The 17,926-nt window shown below is 33.6% G+C and overlaps 1 protein-coding gene and 1 non-coding gene across 2 annotated transcripts; one reads left to right on the top strand and one right to left on the bottom strand.

The window, feature by feature from the left end:
• The first annotated feature begins 7,152 nt into the window (after positions 1–7,152).
• Positions 7,153–7,233, top strand: TRNAL-AAG (transfer RNA leucine (anticodon AAG)). The gene has a single exon. It is a non-coding gene; the product is annotated as a tRNA-Leu (tRNA).
• A 1,295-nt stretch (positions 7,234–8,528) lies between these two features.
• Positions 8,529–11,605, bottom strand: LOC131159034 (transcription factor MYB41). Its single transcript, XM_058113855.1, has 3 exons — positions 11,102–11,605; positions 10,700–10,829; positions 8,529–9,439 (listed from the first exon to the last, which is right to left on the bottom strand). Exons 1-3 carry the CDS (start codon positions 11,232–11,234, stop codon positions 8,665–8,667), a joined length of 1,038 nt encoding a protein of 345 aa, XP_057969838.1. The 5' UTR covers positions 11,235–11,605; the 3' UTR covers positions 8,529–8,664.
• Between the last annotated feature and the right edge of the window lie 6,321 nt (positions 11,606–17,926).

The raw sequence follows: 17,926 nt of genomic DNA, 5'->3' as shown, positions 1-17,926 counted from the left end.
GGTGTTCGTGGACCCCGCACATCCTTGTAGGTCCCACATTGCTTGTGGACCCCACACATCTTTGTTGGTCCCACACTGGTTGTTGACCCCGCACATCCTTGTAGGTCCCACAATGCTTGTGGACCCCACACATCCTTATAGGTCCCACACTGCTTGTGGACCCCACACATCTTTGTAGATCCCACATGGCTTATGGGCCCCACATATCTCCATTGGGCTCCACATGTTTTGTAGGCCCCACCTCTCTTGGTACGCTAACTCGGATTCCTACATCCGATTCACGTTACCCCCTCTGGTACGCTAGCTTGGATTCTTACATCCGATGCACGTTACCCCCTTTGGTACGCTAACTCGGATTCCTACATCTGACGCATGTTACCCCCTTTTGGTACGCTAGCTCGGATTCCCACATCCGATGCACGTTACCTCCTTTGGCATGCTTCTTCCTGTTGGCTCGTGTTCCTATAACCCTTAAATGGTTCGTGGACTCCACATTGCTTGTGGGCCCCACATATCTTCATTGGGCCCCACATGGTTTGTGGGCCCCACATCTTCTGGTACGTTAGTTTGAATTCTTACATCTGATGCACGTTACTCCTTTGGTACGCTAGCTCGGATTCCTACATCCGATGCACATTACCCCCTCTGGTACGCTAGCTTGGATCCCTATGTTCGATGCACGTTACCTCTTTTGGCATGCTTGCACTTGCTAGCTCGGGTTCCTATAACCCTCAAATGGCTCGTGGACCCCACATGGCTTGTGGGCCCTCACATATCTCCATTGGGCCCTACATGTGTTGTGGGCCCCACCTCTCTTGGTACGTTAGCTCGGATTCCTACATCCGGTGCACGTTACCCCCTTTGGTACGCTAGCTCGGATCCACATATCCGGTGCATTGCTAGCTCGGGTTCCTGTAACCCTCAAACGGCTTGTGGATCCCATATGGTGTGTGGGCCCCACACATCTTTGATAGGCTCCGCACAGCTTCTAGGACCCTCATATTATTATTATTATTATTATTATTATTATTATTATTATTATTATTATTATTATTATTATTTGTCAAATACAAGCATGCTTTGATCCCCTCATCATCACTCACCACATGTCATGTTTCCTCCCTTTATCATTCTTCCCATACCATATTCCCTTCATCATTCTTCATCTCATACTTTGTTCCCCCCATCATCACTCACCACATGTCATGTTTCCTCCCTTTATCATTCTTCCCATGTTATATTCCCTTCATCATTCTTCATCTCATACTTTGTTCCCCCCATCATCACTCACTACATGTCATGTTATCTCCTTTTATCATTCCTCCCATGCTAATTTCCCTTCATCATTCTTCCTCCCATACTTAGTTCCCCCCATCATCACTCCCTTGTGTTTTCTTTCCTATGCTTGCCCCAAGCTAAGTCTATAAATAGCCCTCTCATTCCAAGCACAAGGAGAAGAGAGTTCTTAGTGGTGGTAAGGAGAAGATTTCAAATATTGAAGTTTTCTATTATAAGTTTGTGAAGCTAATTTTTTTTTAGTGAAGATCAAGAGGTCAACTGATCCCGTTTCCTATCGGTGCTGAGTCACCCCATTTAAAGAAGGCACCCGGTAGTGCCTCGAATCAGAGTTCAAGAACAACTCTCGGGAAGACGCTGTATAGCGGCCTTAGTAGACTCACCAACAGGAAGAAAAGACCAGAGCAGAGGAAAACGAAAGAAGATCAAGCGGTCTACTAATCCCTTTTCCTACCGGTGCCGGGTCACCCCATCTGAAGAAGGTACTCTGTAGTGCCTCGAGTCAGAGCTCAAGAACAACCCTCGGGAAGGCACTGCAGACTAACCCCTGCAGATTCATAGATAAGAGAGGAAGACCGGAGGAGAAAAAGACGATAGGTAAAACCAACGAACTTTCTCTTCCTATGTTACATATCTGCCCCCTTTCCGAACCGGCCTCTGCTGGTTTATTTGATTTTATTTGATTTTTTTGTTTTTTTATTTTAAATAGCTTCTTTTTAACCCATAAAAAACAAAAAACAAAAAAAAAAAAAAATTTCATAAAAGACACAAAAATTTAGAAAAATTTTTAAAGAAGATTCAAAAATTTTTAAGGCTTTGAAACTTATTTACATTTGAAAATTTTTGAAGAAAATCCAAGAAAGTTTCCAACATGTTTGACAAAGGTTAGATCTGTTTCCTTACATTCAAAATTTTCAAAAATACATTCTAAAGTCATATCTTTAAAATTATGACTTTTATGATTGTTGTTTAAAATTTTGTTGTATTCGGAAGAATATTGGAAAACCCCGAAAAATCAATGGTCTCGACCAAGACCTTAAACTGGTTTTCCCCAAAACTGGTCAATGTTCGACCAGTTCACCATTCCTAGACTGGTTCACCTCGGTTTTCTCCATTTCGCTTGTATACTATTATTATATCCAAAAAATTCACAAAAATCGCAAAATTTTCAGAAATTCCAAAAATATTTTCACATTTTGATTTCAACTGATTTTATTTGTGTTATTTTGAAAGTTCGGGAAAAAACACAAAAATCATTTTCACACTTAGGAAAGATCACAAAAATATCTTTTTAGGCACAAAAAATTATTCCAATCCCGAACAAATTTCAAAAACCTCCTGGAATATTATTTTTGATACTAAAAAAAAACTTATAGATTTCAAAACCCTTGAGAGCGTATTTTGTATCCTATCTTCGATTTTCCTTCTCGATGATTGCAAACAAGAACATTGACTCTTCAGAGCACTAGATTGCCCCGGTTATAAGGGAATACCTATATAGTATTTTCATTCTTTTGATTTTTGAAATGGAGTAATCTTTAAAGACTTATTACATTTATTTCGGAATAATTCTTTATTAATCTAGTATCGTTCACAAGAATGGGCGTGTAGGGGGTGCTAATACCTTCCCCTCGCGTAACCATACTCCCGAGGTCGACTCTGGTAACGCAGGCCGATTTTACCCCTAATGGGGTAACAATCAAGTGTTCTAACCGCACTTTCAAAGGTTAGTGGTGACTCCACCACACATCGTTTTCCACAAAAATCACATTTTTTAAAATCACACATTTCCATCCATTCTTCTCAGTTTGCAAGCCGAACCCATTTTTAAAGCAGAGATTGATTATCTGGGCCGGGTTCGGGACGTCACGACACTAGTTATTGATGAATTTTAGGTTGTGTTCTCCATAATTGTTTAAAAAAAATATATGTTTAAGGGAATAGAAAAAAGAGAAAGAACAAGATAGGAAGAAAGTTTGCTTGAATATAGTTAAATTTTTTTGTATGCCTTCACTTAGCAAGCAACATTTATCAAAAATATTACAAGAGGACACGAATAATATATTGGATGTTTTGAAATATTGCCCAAGTTGGTATAAAAATGTCTATTAAATTTAAATATATTTGTAAACATGAAAAGATGTAGCAATGAATATGATATATTCATAAATTTATGGTGGAAACTAAACAACAAAAAAGGATAAGAATTTATTCATGTTAATCTTAGAAAATCAATTTAGTTTATAATTTAAATATTTTATGAAATCTTAAAACTTTATTTATTTTCCCGAACCTCAAGAACACAAATATTGAAACTTTGAAAATATTAGGAAAAGAAAAACAATAAAATTTTAAATAATTCTTTTTCTATATATTTAATAATCTAATGAAATGAGAATTAAAATGAAAAAAAATACGTACCACGTTAATGAAACAACTCGTAAAATTTTAGGGAAAAAAAGTCCACAATTTATATGTTACACAGTCATTGATTTATTAGGTATCAAATGAGACATTGATGTGATACAAGTTTGATATCCAATATTTTCTCTTCTCGGCATACATTTAGCATATTGTACATTTTCTTTAAAGTAAGAAATAAAAAAAAATATTATATTTACTACACATACCAATAATGGATATACATAACCAAAACATTAATTTGATTTTTCTGACGGCATTAAGGAAATAAGTAGGTATGCTGGTTAAATTGGAAAAATTATACAAAAGATCTAACCTTTTATTTATTTATTTATTTACTTGAATTTTAAGTGTTAAATATATGATATATTGATTCTATGTTTATAAATATGAGATGTATAAAAGGAGAATGTAATAAGTTTTCTTTTATTGACCCACTTAATCAATGCATAAAGTAGATGCTTCAAATCTGCATTTTCCAGCTGCCAACCTAAAAATTTATTGATGGATTTGAGCCAACCCCAAAAAGATATGGGAATTTGATTTCAAATTTCCAGTTGTCAAGGTAAAAATTTATTGTTTGATTTGACCCAACCCTAAAAAGATCAACGGCAAGCCACTGGTTCATTAAATTGATTGAACTTGAAGTGACTTAAAAAAATAAATGGAATTCTAACGAGTTATTTTTTTATGGTAGAGATTGAAATGAGCTAGAAATAAAATGGAAAGAAGACTCTATGGCTGTTGGTGGAGAAATTATTGTGGAGATTTAAGTCCACCATCTAGGTTATAAATTAAATCAAACAAACTTTGTTAACACATTAAAATTGTTACATAAATCTAATTTTATAATTAATATTTTTAATTTTTGAAAATCCTATTTCACTTTTTACCTTCCCTCCCTCTTTCCCTTTTTGTCCATAATATTCGTAGTAATACCCCACAACATCACCACTCAGCTAGTAGCTATCATTCTAAGCAACCATCGTATCTAGCACCGTCATACTGTCAATAGCCCTTAGATGCCCGTAGCTCGTCCACACCACGCACCGACAGTCACCAGGTGTTGGTAGCCAGCTCACACCAAACATTGGCAACCACTAGACGCCGGTGGCCATTGGTAGTGTGATGGTATTGAGTATGGTGGTTGCTAGTGAGGTGGTGGCGCTGGCAGACACTATAGTTGCTGTGGACGAAAGAGGGAGGGAACTTAGAAAGTGAGATAATGTTTAGAGAAATTAAAAATATTAAATATAAAATAAGCTTATGTGGCAATTTTAATGTGTTAGCAAATTTTAACTGGTTTAATCAATAGCCTATGCGTTAGACTCACTCTACATAATAATTTCTCATTGAGGAGGGCCAACGTGATCCTTTAATGAGAGTCTGAGGTTCTACTGTCTAATAAAATCAGTTCAAATAATGAATCTCTCATGATAGTTAGAATCCATATGTATTTTAATGGGTCATACCATTTAGAGTGATTTCATTGACTATGAAGGTGTGATTTGAGGACCATGCTTTGTTTAAATAAGTGAAATTAAAACTTAAGCAGTTAAACTTTCAACATTAATGGACTGAAAAAAATACTTCTATCTTTATTGGATTAATATGAAAATCTTATCTCAAGTCAAAAAACACAAATTAGAAGATAAAAACTCAAAACATATTTAGCTGTGGAAAATAATTTTTATTTTTCATCTTAGTTTTTCAAAAAATAATTATAAAAAATAATTAATTTTCTATTTTTTACAAGATCTCTGTAAATAAATAAACAATAATAAACAAATTTGGACACTATTTTCTTATAAAATAATTTTATTTTTCATTTATAATTTTTTAAAATAGTGGCAAAATATCACTTTATTTCCTAATTTTTCAAATTTATAAAGACATATTAGAAAATAACTTTTCATTATTCTCATATTTTTAACGATTTCTAAATTTTATTTTGTGTATGTGAGCATGGAGTTCAAATCGTTGGCTTTAATTTGTATAGATTATATATAAAATTTCTTTTAAATTCAAAAATATCAAATTCAAATCTCAAAATTCATGATTCCAAATATTACCTCATTTAAATTTTAAAAAATTTTAAAAAAATTATAGTCTTTATAATTTGTTTGAAATTTAAAAATAAAAATAAAAGATTACTTTTTACATTTAAATAAACTCTTTATTGTCAATATTTTTAATACAAATATTGAAAATTTTAAAATAGGATAAAATTTTTATAATTCTTTTAAAAATAAAATTTTTATTGTATAATTTTGCGTGGTTGAGGAGCAATATTTGGAAGAGATGGCCCACTGGGCCATACAGCATCATTAATGAGGTGTCAATCCTTTCCCTTCCGAGAGTTGCTCTTGGCCGGTTATTGGTCACGTGAGCGGAGACCAATCGTTTTGAGTTTGAGTCTTTTGATCGATCGTCTTGGCAGCATGTGATCGCTTCTGCTTTCCAATAAATTAAACCAACACCGACACGTGTTTTTCTAGTCAAGGCCAGCTGGCCAGTCCACTGTGTCTTTTTCGCCACTGTCATACTATATTTTAGCGGCACGTGAAACTGCACAAACGGGTGGTTAGATTAAAGATATATATAAATATGGGTGGGGCACACGTGGCATCCTCACCTGTGCTCCGGCGAGGTGGCCGGAGGGCTGATGATGTGGGGTGTCCGTATGCGAACGGTCAGCGTTGAAAGTTGAAAGAAGATGATCGGCAGGATGGGCCCGAGTTTGAAACGCAGACGTAATAATTTTCATATTCCGGCCAGCGATTACGGGCGCTGTTGCTTGCCAGAATCGAACTTTGATTTCAATTCTGCTTTGTACGCTCGCTTTTGTAAGTAGGTATTGGAGATCAATAAGGAGTTCCAGTTTAAAAGCTATATTTTTTTAATTCAGAACTTGATATTTAAGTGAAAAGTAAAAAAAATTAAAGGAGCAAATCAGTTGATAATCCAAGAGTTCAACGGCGTCACTTTGAATACTATGGTGCGGTGCCAAATCCGAAAATGAAAATTGTTTGTCCATTAACACATCTTGGTAATTCATCGGAATAAATTCTTACGGAAAAGCAAACCCGTGATATTGGGATCATCAAAATCACAAAGCACCCTTACCATTTGAGCCAATTCGGGTTGGGCACATTATTTAATATATTATTTGAATACTTAAAAGGTCTTGGACACAATGTATTGCAATATCAGGGAAAATGAAAAAGGGCAAAAAAAAGAAAAAGAAAAAGAGTTTTGATGAGTTATTTTTGACTTAAACGTATGAATGCATGACTACTGCTTCACTTAATCTCAACGCGCCTCCTTCTCTTCCTTCTTCTATAGTTCTATTCTTCGTCTGCAATATTTTTAGATTTTTGTGGGATGACTTCTCTTCTTAGAATAATTAGCATAAATGGCTTCAAAAAATATCGCGTTGAGATGGCCGAGTTGGTCTAAGGCGCCAGATTAAGGTTCTGGTCCGAAAGGGCGTGGGTTCAAATCCCACTCTCAACAATTATCTGTTTTGTTTCTTTCCCAAACCTTCTTTGCAATTGTGCATATTTTTTTCCCCTTTTTTCCAACTACTGCAACTTCTTGCTTTCTCGAATACTTATATCAATTTAATAAAATCTTATTTACCATTCAAAATAAAAAAAAAAAATCAGCCCCGCTAAAATTGATTTATATTTATGAATTGTATAGATACGTAAATTATATTAATATGTATGTTGTTAAACATCATTATTATGCCAGTAAAATGATAAAATAGATTTATATTTATGAATTGTATAGATACATAAATTATATTAATATGTATGTTGTCAAACATCATTATTGTGCCAGTAAAATGATAAAATAGATTTATATTTATGAATTGTATAGATACATAAATTATATTAATATGTATGTTGTTAAACATCATTATTGTGCCAGTAAAATGATAAAATAGATTTATATTTATGAATTGTATAGATACATAAATTATATTAATATGTATGTTGTTAAACATCATTATTATGCCAGTAAAATGTTAGGAGAACAAATTCAAAAATAATTTGGACAATTTTGGGGCATGAAGATTATTTTGAGTGATTAATCTGTTGTCAAGACCATTCCAATGAATAAAATTAATTTTGAATTGTAGGTCTTAATTAATAATATCCGCACAAGTGATATATATATATATATATATATATATATATATATATATATATGAGTGGCTCCCTTCAAATTTGATTTTAAACTAATGAAATGCATAGAAAATGCTTTGCAAACCTATATCCACTACTTTCAAACTTATTATGTAGGACAACTTTCTGTTGCAATTTAAAACTCTATCAATTACTACTTTAGAAAGAGAACAAATTGAATAATACATATTGATTCCCACAAAATTATTAAATGGGTACCACTTAGATTACCACTTTACCTAAAAGTTTAAGCTATTAGATTGCGAGCCAACAATTTATATCAAGTTTTAACACTTTTCAGCACGTGTAACTTGACAACACATGGAGAGATAAATACATAATAAATTTTTAAATATCACAAAATAAATGTGAGCGATGTGACTAAAATCCAGGACCTCCTGGTAACCAGTTATGTTATCATATTAGATTATCACTTTATTTAAAAACTTAAACTATTAAGTTGTGAGCTAATAATGTGTATATCAAGTACTTTTAACACTACCAAACATATATTATTAATCTATGTACTAATTCACTAGGTGTATGGACTATATTACTGTCTAGAGAAAAACTAGCGTTGCGGTTTGATTGATCATGTGTAAAGTGAATCATACAAAATTAACATATTAATTGTATAATATATCTATCTAATATTAAATGTCAACATAAACCATATTGAAATTAACTTTAAAACCTAGTTAACTAGTATGATTCAGAAACATATAATATGTCAATCAAGCTCTTGTAGTTTAGTTTACACAAATTTAGTTGGCATATCAAACATCATCAAGTTGCTGCAGTAGCTATCCCTATCATCTTCAATGCTGCCATTGCCATAGGTTGTGGAGGACGAGTTCAATGGAGTTGATCCACATGAAGGCGGAGTTGATAAGACAGATGATGAGCCAAAACCCAAACTCTCCATATTTTTATTGGTGTTGGAATTAAACAATGCCTGATTTCTCGCTAGAAGGTGGTTAACATTGGATTTGGTATCACAACTCGAATATGGTAGAAAGGAAAAGTTGAAATTTTCTACCAAATTAGAAGAATCCTTACTGTTTTGGCACAAATTAGGCAGAGAGTTTTGAGAAAATTGCTCCATATTCATTTGCATGAGTTGGGTATTGTTGAATACTTGGTTTTCTTGGAAATTAGGTACTTGTGATTGGTTTTGAACATGGAGAATATTGGGGGTGACTTGATTTTGGTTTTCAAGATTGATTTGAGGAAGAAATTGTGGGGTTTTGTAGTATTGGGATGACAAAAGAGCACTTGCTAGATTAAGGAGATTCGGATTTGTAGCAGTTTGGATCTCGAAGAAGTTTGGATTAGCACTAAGATGATCAGACGATGAGTTGTAAAGGGATGAGCCTAGAATTGAAGATAGATCATGAAGGTCAAGCCTTGGACCGTGAGTCACAGGATCTATTCCCATTCTGAGAAGCCTCTTTCTAATATGAGTGTTCCAATAATTCTTGATCTCATTGTCCGTTCTTCCTGGCAGACGAGCAGCAATTGCGGACCACCTAAAATGGAATTAAAAGAAAAAATATAAATATTTTATGTTTGTAATTTCAACATAGTAATGAAATTAACTTACAAATATGTCTTTTAGAATTAGGAATTCAAACTTTAGATTTGAATTTCTCTAATTTTAGAACACATCCAATAAATATTTATATTGAATTTCATCGAAATATTTGTGAATCCAAATCTAATGCTTAAAATTTGTTTTCTTGAACACAACTTCAATATTTAAAGTTAAGTCCATAATTTGAATCTTGAGAACTTCTATTCTTATAATCAATTAAATTAGAGTAAAAAAAAAAAAATAGTAGTATTTCATGCACCCTTTAAATTTAATTGAGCCTAGTGTTGATCTTGTGCCTATGAGGCGTGTTTGATTATGTTTAATTTAAACTTATTTGTTGGCTTTCTCTCTCTCTCTCTCTCTCTCTCTCTCTCTCTCTCTCTCTCTCTCTCTCTCTCTCTCTCTCTCTATTTTAATGACATATATGGTCTTAATTTTTTAATTAATTAATTGAGTTGATTGGAAAATTATCAATATATAAAATTATAAATGAAATTCATAAATTTAATTAATCAAACAAAGGGGGAATTGAGGGTGCTAATTAGTTAAGTTATTGATGAATAGGACAAGAAAAGTTGGAATGGGTATCCTAAAATCTAAATGAAACACAAAACCCCCACCCCCCCCCCCCCCCTCTCATGGAATCCTTGAAATGCAGCACTTTACAATTGACTCCCCCCCCTCCCCCTCTCATGGAATCCTTGAAATGCAGCACTTTATGACTCTTGCACAAAGTAGGAAGTCCATGAAGTAGGTAATCCATTTGCTACATGCACTTTAATGCCTCTCACCAGGTCAAGTATTCCAACCCTTTGGGGTTCGTTTCCATCATTGAATTTCTGAAATTTACCTCCCTTTGAAGTTGTAGGGTCGATTTCAAGGGGTGCGGGATTAGTCACGTGGACCGTAAAACGGACACGTGGAAACCCGGTGCGTAATCCCAAAAAAAAAATACAATTTCTTTTATAATATATATATATATATATATGGACACTACCCAGGTTATCAAAAATATAAAAATAAAAATGCATAGAACTAAATTTTCATCAGAGTGGGTGCTGTTGCTTGTGCACCTGTTTTGATCAGATGAATATATATCAATATATAGCGATATAATTAATGTACAATATGTATAAATATATATATATATATATATATATATATATATATAATCTTATGATGATCGACTACTTACTTGTTTCCTAAAATGCTATGTAAATGAATTATGGTCTCTTCTTCTTCAAAAGAGAACTTCCCTCTCTTGATGTCTGGTCTCAGGTAGTTCGTCCACCGGAGCCGACAACTCTTTCCACACCTTTGCAGTCCTGCAGTTCATTCATTATTCAAAGACCTAATTTTAATAAACCCAACTGATTATTATAAATTAAAAACAGATCGATACATCAAACGAATTGACATATAATTAGATCAGTGCATACATGTCTTTAAGTAGTTCGATAAATCTGTCTTTAATTAATAATTAGTTGGGAGACTTGAAGTGTAAAATTTTAGTAATCAAAGAAGCATGCAATAATTAACTAAGAAGCAGTACATATAATAATGAGTGCAAATATGTATGTATGTGTATATGATATACCAGCATTCTTGGGAAGGGTTCGCCACCTGCCGTGGCCGTGTTTGTGGATGTAGTCGATGAGTTTCTGATCTTCCTCCGCCGTCCAGGGTCCCTTCTTCAGCCCATTCTTGTCGCAGCAAGCTGTTTTCCCCATCCTACCTAGCTATATAAATACACCTCCCGGCCACTTCGATCTTCTTCACGCACTAATTAAGTTCTTCGCAAAATCTTCAGAACCAGCTACTGATCACCTAACTACTTGCTTCAATGCAGATAACGCCCAGAGAGAGAGAGAGAGAGAGATTGATTTTGAAACTCTAGAAACAACATATATACAGGGAACTAGCTGAGAAAGAAGGGAGGGAGGACCGGAGGAGGGTAGGCATGCAGAAGAATTAATTTAATAAGAAAAAGGCTATAAAATTTGCAAAGTCAAATGGAGGGTTGGGTACCGGCCACTGTCCATCACGGCAGAGACGTGTCTTCTTCTGGGGCGGAAAATTTTCCTAGCTCCCCCGTTCTCCTTTCTTCCCCCGCCCCCTTCTCTTTCTTCATAAGTGCTGCAGCCTGCAGGGTCTCTTCCGTCAATCCAACAAAAATGCCGTGGTGGCTTGGTAATTCACCAAGACCAAAGAATGCCCTAGCTTCTGACGTGGGAATCCCCGATTGGTTTATTGCAGAAGCCCGCAAAAACCCACGTCACAGCCAAACTGCAGAGCAATTATTTTAATTTATTGATCTTTTAAAATATGCCTGACAAGCTAGTATTTAATATTCATATATTGATATGTCTGAAATTCTTAGAACAGAACTATAGAAACGAAAATGACCAATCGTTTTCCGCCGATGGCCTAGGCTTTTAGTCTTTGGTTCTCTACTTTTAAAATTGTTCATCACATTCACATTAGCTGTCGCCGACGTTTTGTCGCCACGTAGGCGCGGCCCCCCACCGGTGACGCTTTCGTAGACCGCTTTACAGTAGACAGCAGGGAAAGGGGCTACCGCACGCATGCCACGCACTCCCCTCCCGCTCTTTCTCTCTATTGCGAGCCCACTTTCTTCCCCTCTAGGCAGGCACCACCTAGAGTCGGCTGTGCAATCCTCATTTTTCCTAATTAATTAATAAAATGGAGATGAGAAAGTTACTTTTTTTTTTTCAAAATTTTAACTCGACCCACCCATGTGGTCATCGGCTGTGCATCCAATTTTTTTTTTTTAAAAAAATATAGTTGACAGTCAATGCATGTAAATGGAGGTAAGCTTAAATAATTGTAGGACATAATTTGTAATTTGTTTTATCTCTTTTCTTAGTGGAAAATATAACAAATAATTTAACTTTAAGTAAAAATGTATAAATGTCATTACAAAAATTTTCAAGAAATCTTGTAACTACGATTGGGATGACAAAGCTGATACTCATAATTATGATATTAGCTTAGCCCGAGTTTTAAAGTTTAGATTCATGTGTGTCAATATTGAGGAAGGACTCCAAAAAATTAAATTTTTTATTGACTTTGACGAACATTATTCATGGAAGGATATCGATTTTAGTGTTCATAATATCAAATGTACTATCATGCATAAAATAAATGACAATATAAGATTTTCATTGACGCATATATCATATATGAAATGGGTAAGAAGTAACTATTCTCAAATTTTAATATAAAAATATCAACTTATATTTGTTAGAATAGCACAAAAAAACTCTTGCATGACCAATTAATTTGCTTTTAGAATTATTATATTGATATCCCTGCACATTTTTTGTTTTATTTTCACTTAAAACCAATTATTATTGGAGATTCCTCAAAGGACCTCTAACATACTTTTACATGAGAATTATATATATAACACTAGCTTGTAACTTAAGATGTACTGAGGGTATGCATTGAATGCATGGATTGCCTTTTGTTTATGAAAATCAAGTGGCTTTAGTTTTAAACTCAATTATTCATTGGACTTTCAGTCAAATTTATTGGAAAGTTTATATTTTTAAGATCTACATAGCTAGCTTGCTACGGGCTACAACATATATATATATATATATATATATATGTGAAGAGAGAGAGAGAGAGAGAGAGAGAGAGAGAGAGAGAGAGAGAGAGAGAGAGAGAGAGAGCTGTTTCTCGTCAACAGCCCTAGGGATGAAGCCCACATGATTTGGGTCATGTGATGGATTGCTCGATGCTAAATCCTGGCTATTACGAAGAGACAGGGGCGGTGAGTATACACAGTGCATGCATGCATATGGAGATGGAAGGGTCCACGTCCATCCATGATTTGCGATGATCAGAAAAGACACACACCATATATATATATATATATATATATATATATATATATATATAGTACAATTAATTAATTATATGCCACTTGCTTTGACTGTGTTTAGATTCCAAGCAGTGGACGGCCAGAGTTGTATGGTATACGTAGTTTTCATGTTTTTTTTTTAAAAAAAAAATAAAAAAGAAAAAAAAAAGATTCCTTGGTCTCTTCCAGCTAACTAGCTAATTAAGATTAGAAAAAACATGTCTTGACTTGCAATTAGGGCAAATGTAGATACTACGGGCCGTTAATTTATATTAAATTACCCACGAGAAAAACACTAAAACCATGCCTGCATGCACCTTAATTAATTTGTCTATTAGTTTATTTTAATTTATTAATCCAATGCCATGCCTGGTGAATGCACTGCTGCTGCTGTTATCACTGAATTGGGCTTTTGTCCCATTGTTATTGTTTTCTATTTTATATTTTTGTTTCTCAATAGGGAAACAAATTATAGAAATACAATTGTTTATGTTGTTAGTTTTTTGGTTCTATTGCCAATTTTTACCTGTTTGGCAGAAAAATTAAAAATCAGATTTTATGATTTTCAGTTATTTTGACAACCTATTGTTAGAAATTTAATATAATTTTTAGGATTTTTTTTATTAAATTATTCATTTTATACACTTTTAAATTAAAATCAAAATTAAATTATCATATGAATGTAAATATCATTAAAATAAAATTATAAATAAATTTCAAATCATAATAATAAAGTCAATTACAAAATACTTTTACTATTTTTCAATTTCCATGTCCAATAAATTTTTTATTATAAAGTAAATTTTGAAAGTAGAACAATTAAGTAAAATAATTATAACAATTTTTCATTTTTATTACATTAATTTTTAATATATTATTTGTAATTTTATAATTTTAAGCATATTTTAATAATATTACATGATTTAAAGATGGAAATGAACATTTTTTTAATTAAATTTTTAATTTGTATTAATTTTATAAATGTTAACCAAACGAGCTACTGGTTTATAATTTTTTATTTCTATTTGTGGTTCTTGGTTCTCGTTTATCTAATTTTTGACAATGATACCAAAACTTTTTTCCCATTTGATTTTGGCTTACATAGGATATATGCATATAAAGAGAAAAACTTTAGGATTTGCATATCAATCAAAATAATTTTGGTAATGCATTGATTAATGTTTTGGGGTTAAAGGATGATATTGAAACTACAAAATATGAGTTAATTATGATTTTGAATTGTATTTTGGGTATAATGGTTCATTTTTATCAATATACATGAGATGCTATTGGATTATTAATTATCCGTTAGATTTGCTCAAATAATAAAAGCAAAAGTTAGGCTTTGATGGCTCCAAGATTTGAAGTTGGATGATTTACTTAATGTTATCAGCGGCAGTATTTTCATCCTTTTGACCGGTGCTGTTTGGACGGATCCAAAGGACGTGTGCAAATTAAAGTTTCACAGATATATTTAAAATATATTTAAAGTGTCAGGCTGTCTTTGAAGGGCAGTATGCAGAGTGCACCCTCCTCGATATATGGACGGAGGCTTTAAAAAAATTAATTCCAAATCCCTAATAATAAACGCCTCCAATTCATTCTTTGGAGTCAAAGGATGCATCTTTTTATATTTACCCTTACCTTTGATATCATATAGTAGATTTTATGTTGGAGATCCAGTTTTTTTGAAAAATAAATAATTTTTTGACTCGAGGTACAATGTGACAACCTCATCAAATTAGATGAATATCATTTAAGATTAAAATATCATAAATTATATTAAATTTATTGACAAGTACGTAGTATGGAGAAGTATTAATAGATGACAATTGTTCGTAAAAAACAAAGTATCTCATATTGAGAAAATTAAAGAAAATAAGTTTAATATTTATATTAATACATATAAACTCAATCACTACTTCATCCATGACTACTATATTTTGAGTTAAATGTTCAGCAAATCGTAAGAATTTTTTGACGTTAAACTATTCCAAATGTATAAAAGGAAAATTATGATAATCCTTAGGTAACAAAAATTGAAATTTCAAACTTACCCTCCATTTGTTATTTTTATAGAGTTTTAATTTCCTCCATATCTCAAAACCCAGAATTGAAAAATTCATTGCTTCTCATTGCCACATCTCTCCATCTATCTTGTCAACTTTCCCCCAAACCTTTTTTGAATTCCCAATAAGTAATGACCGAATGTCTCTTCTACTTCCTCTCTTGCTCGGTAGAGCTCAAAGAGTCATCACCAATATCTCCCTCTTCCCCATCTCTCTATATATCTCATTTTTGATCATATCATTACCATTATGCTATCAAACTACATTTGTCTTGCATTACCAAAATCAACGGTTCAAATCATGCTTATATGATTAATTTTGTAAGCCTTTTATTCTCTCTCCCAAAATTAGGTCTTTATTTTCCCCCCTCCCTCTTCCCCTGAACATGTATTCTTCATTTTTGGTCTAAGCATGACTGAAATTATTGAATTGTCACATTTCCCTAGAAACCGTGCATCAATCATGGTTATATCTTTGCACAAAAAAATTATGTGAAAGATTGATCTTCTAGTAGATTGGGTGACTGACATTAGAGATGGCACTAGGGAGGTGACACCACTAGAGTAGTATTGGTGGTGGAAATGAATGGGAAAGTGTATGAGAAATCAATCTTAATAAAAGAACTGATTTCATTAATTGAATTGATAACAATACAACTGTATATATATATATATATATATACACATTTAGCTTAACAACAAAAAAACATATTCATGTATGAATCTGGTGAAGAGAAACTAATTAACTAAAAAAAATACAATCTATTAATAACACATTTTCTGTTCGATCTATCTTGAAGCAAGGCTGACTTGTCTGGGCTGTTGCACGATTTTAACTGCTGCTGCTATTGTTGGCTTTTCATACTCCCCCTCAAGATGGACTGATGAAGAACAAATATTAATTAGACCCATCTTGGATAGTAACTCTGAAAATTGTTTATAACCCAATGCCTTGGTTAATAAATCTGCCAATTGACAATGAGTCCTCACATGATTCAGTTTGATCACTTTAGCCAATACCTTGTCCCTTACAATGTGACAATCAATCTCTATATGTTTGGTCCTTTCATGAAAAACTGGATTGGATCCTATGTGCAAGGCTGATTGGCTTTCACAAAACAACATTGCTTCTCTATCATGCCTAATCTGCAAGTCCCTTAGCAAATAAAGAATCCATACAATTTCGCAAGTTATGCTACAACCATAGCTCTATACTCTGCCTCAGCTGAAGATCTTGACACAGTTGCTTGTTTCTTTGATTTCCAAGAGATCAATGAATCTCCAAGAAAGAAGCAATATCCTATAACAGATCATTTTGTGTCTGAGCATGATGCCCAATCAATCTTTATATGTTTGGTCCTTTCATGAAAAACTGAATTGGATCCTATGTGCAAGGCTGAGTGGCTGTCACAAAACAACATTGCTTCTCTATCATGCCTAACTGCAAGTCCCTTAGCAAATAAAGAATCCATACAATTTCGCAAGTTGCTACAACCATAGCTCTATACTCTGCCTCAGCTGAAGATCTTGACATAGTAGCTTATTTCTTTGATTTCCAAGAGATCAATGAATCTCCAAGAAAGATGCAATATCCTGTAACAGATCGTCTTGTGTCTAAGCATGATGCCCAATCTGCATCACTGAATCCTTTGACATGTAGTTTTGATTTTGCAGAAAAAAATACTCCTTTCCCTGGTTCATTTTTAATATAATGAAGTACCTTAAGAGCAGCTATAAAATGAGGCTTTCTAGGTTTTGCCATGAACTGACTAAGCTTGTGAACAACAAATGTAATGTCAAGCCTAGTAATAGTTAAGTACAATAATCTGCCAACCAATCTTCTATATTGACTTGGATCATTTAGCACATCACCTTCATGTTTGCTAAGTTTTAAAGTAGGATCCATGGGAACTTTGGCTGGTTTGCATCCTAGTAAGCCAACATCTTCCAAAATTTCTAGAGCATAGTTCCTTTGACACAAGATGTAACGACCTGCTTAATAAACTGTTTTTTTTTTTATCTACATGCTCTGATATCCTACTGAGATAAGCCCATCCATAAACCTAAGCAGTAAGAAGCAGAAACTGAATAAACATAACCATAAACCATTATATACAATACAAAACCAATACCATAGTACTACTGTGTTCCCCAAAATATACACATATCACTGAATCCCCAAATTACCCTCAGCTAACTAGGGCAAATACAAAAATCCTCCACTGTACTCACTTTGCTGACAGGGCACTACAAGCGCCCCTCTATTTGCGAGTCTGATCTGCTCGCTTACCTGGATCACCTGAAAAATGTTTCAACACTGGGATGAGACAACGCTCAGTAAGAAGAAATATGCTATTACCAGTGTGTGACAAATGAGCTACTATATATCATAAAATCTGTTTTCATATAAACATGAATAACTGAATACAAAAGTACAGTACAAATAACAAAATACACCACCCCTT

Source organism: Malania oleifera, chromosome 1 (assembly GCF_029873635.1).
Source record: "Malania oleifera isolate guangnan ecotype guangnan chromosome 1, ASM2987363v1, whole genome shotgun sequence".
NCBI lineage: Eukaryota > Viridiplantae > Streptophyta > Magnoliopsida > Santalales > Ximeniaceae > Malania > Malania oleifera.
This window is presented reverse-complemented; position numbering and strand designations above follow the sequence as displayed.

Bases quoted from the DNA above. Each gene is read 5' to 3' on its own strand.
- LOC131159034 (XM_058113855.1), bottom strand. From the start codon at position 11,234: ATGGGGAAAACAGCTTGCTGCGACAAGAATGGGCTGAAGAAGGGACCC. The intron at 10,830-11,101 runs GTATATCATATA...AATGAACTGCAG, and splicing joins AACCCTTCCCAAGAATGCTG to GACTGCAAAGGTGTGGAAAG. The intron at 9,440-10,699 runs GTAAGTAGTCGA...ATTCCATTTTAG, and splicing joins CATAGCATTTTAGGAAACAA to GTGGTCCGCAATTGCTGCTC.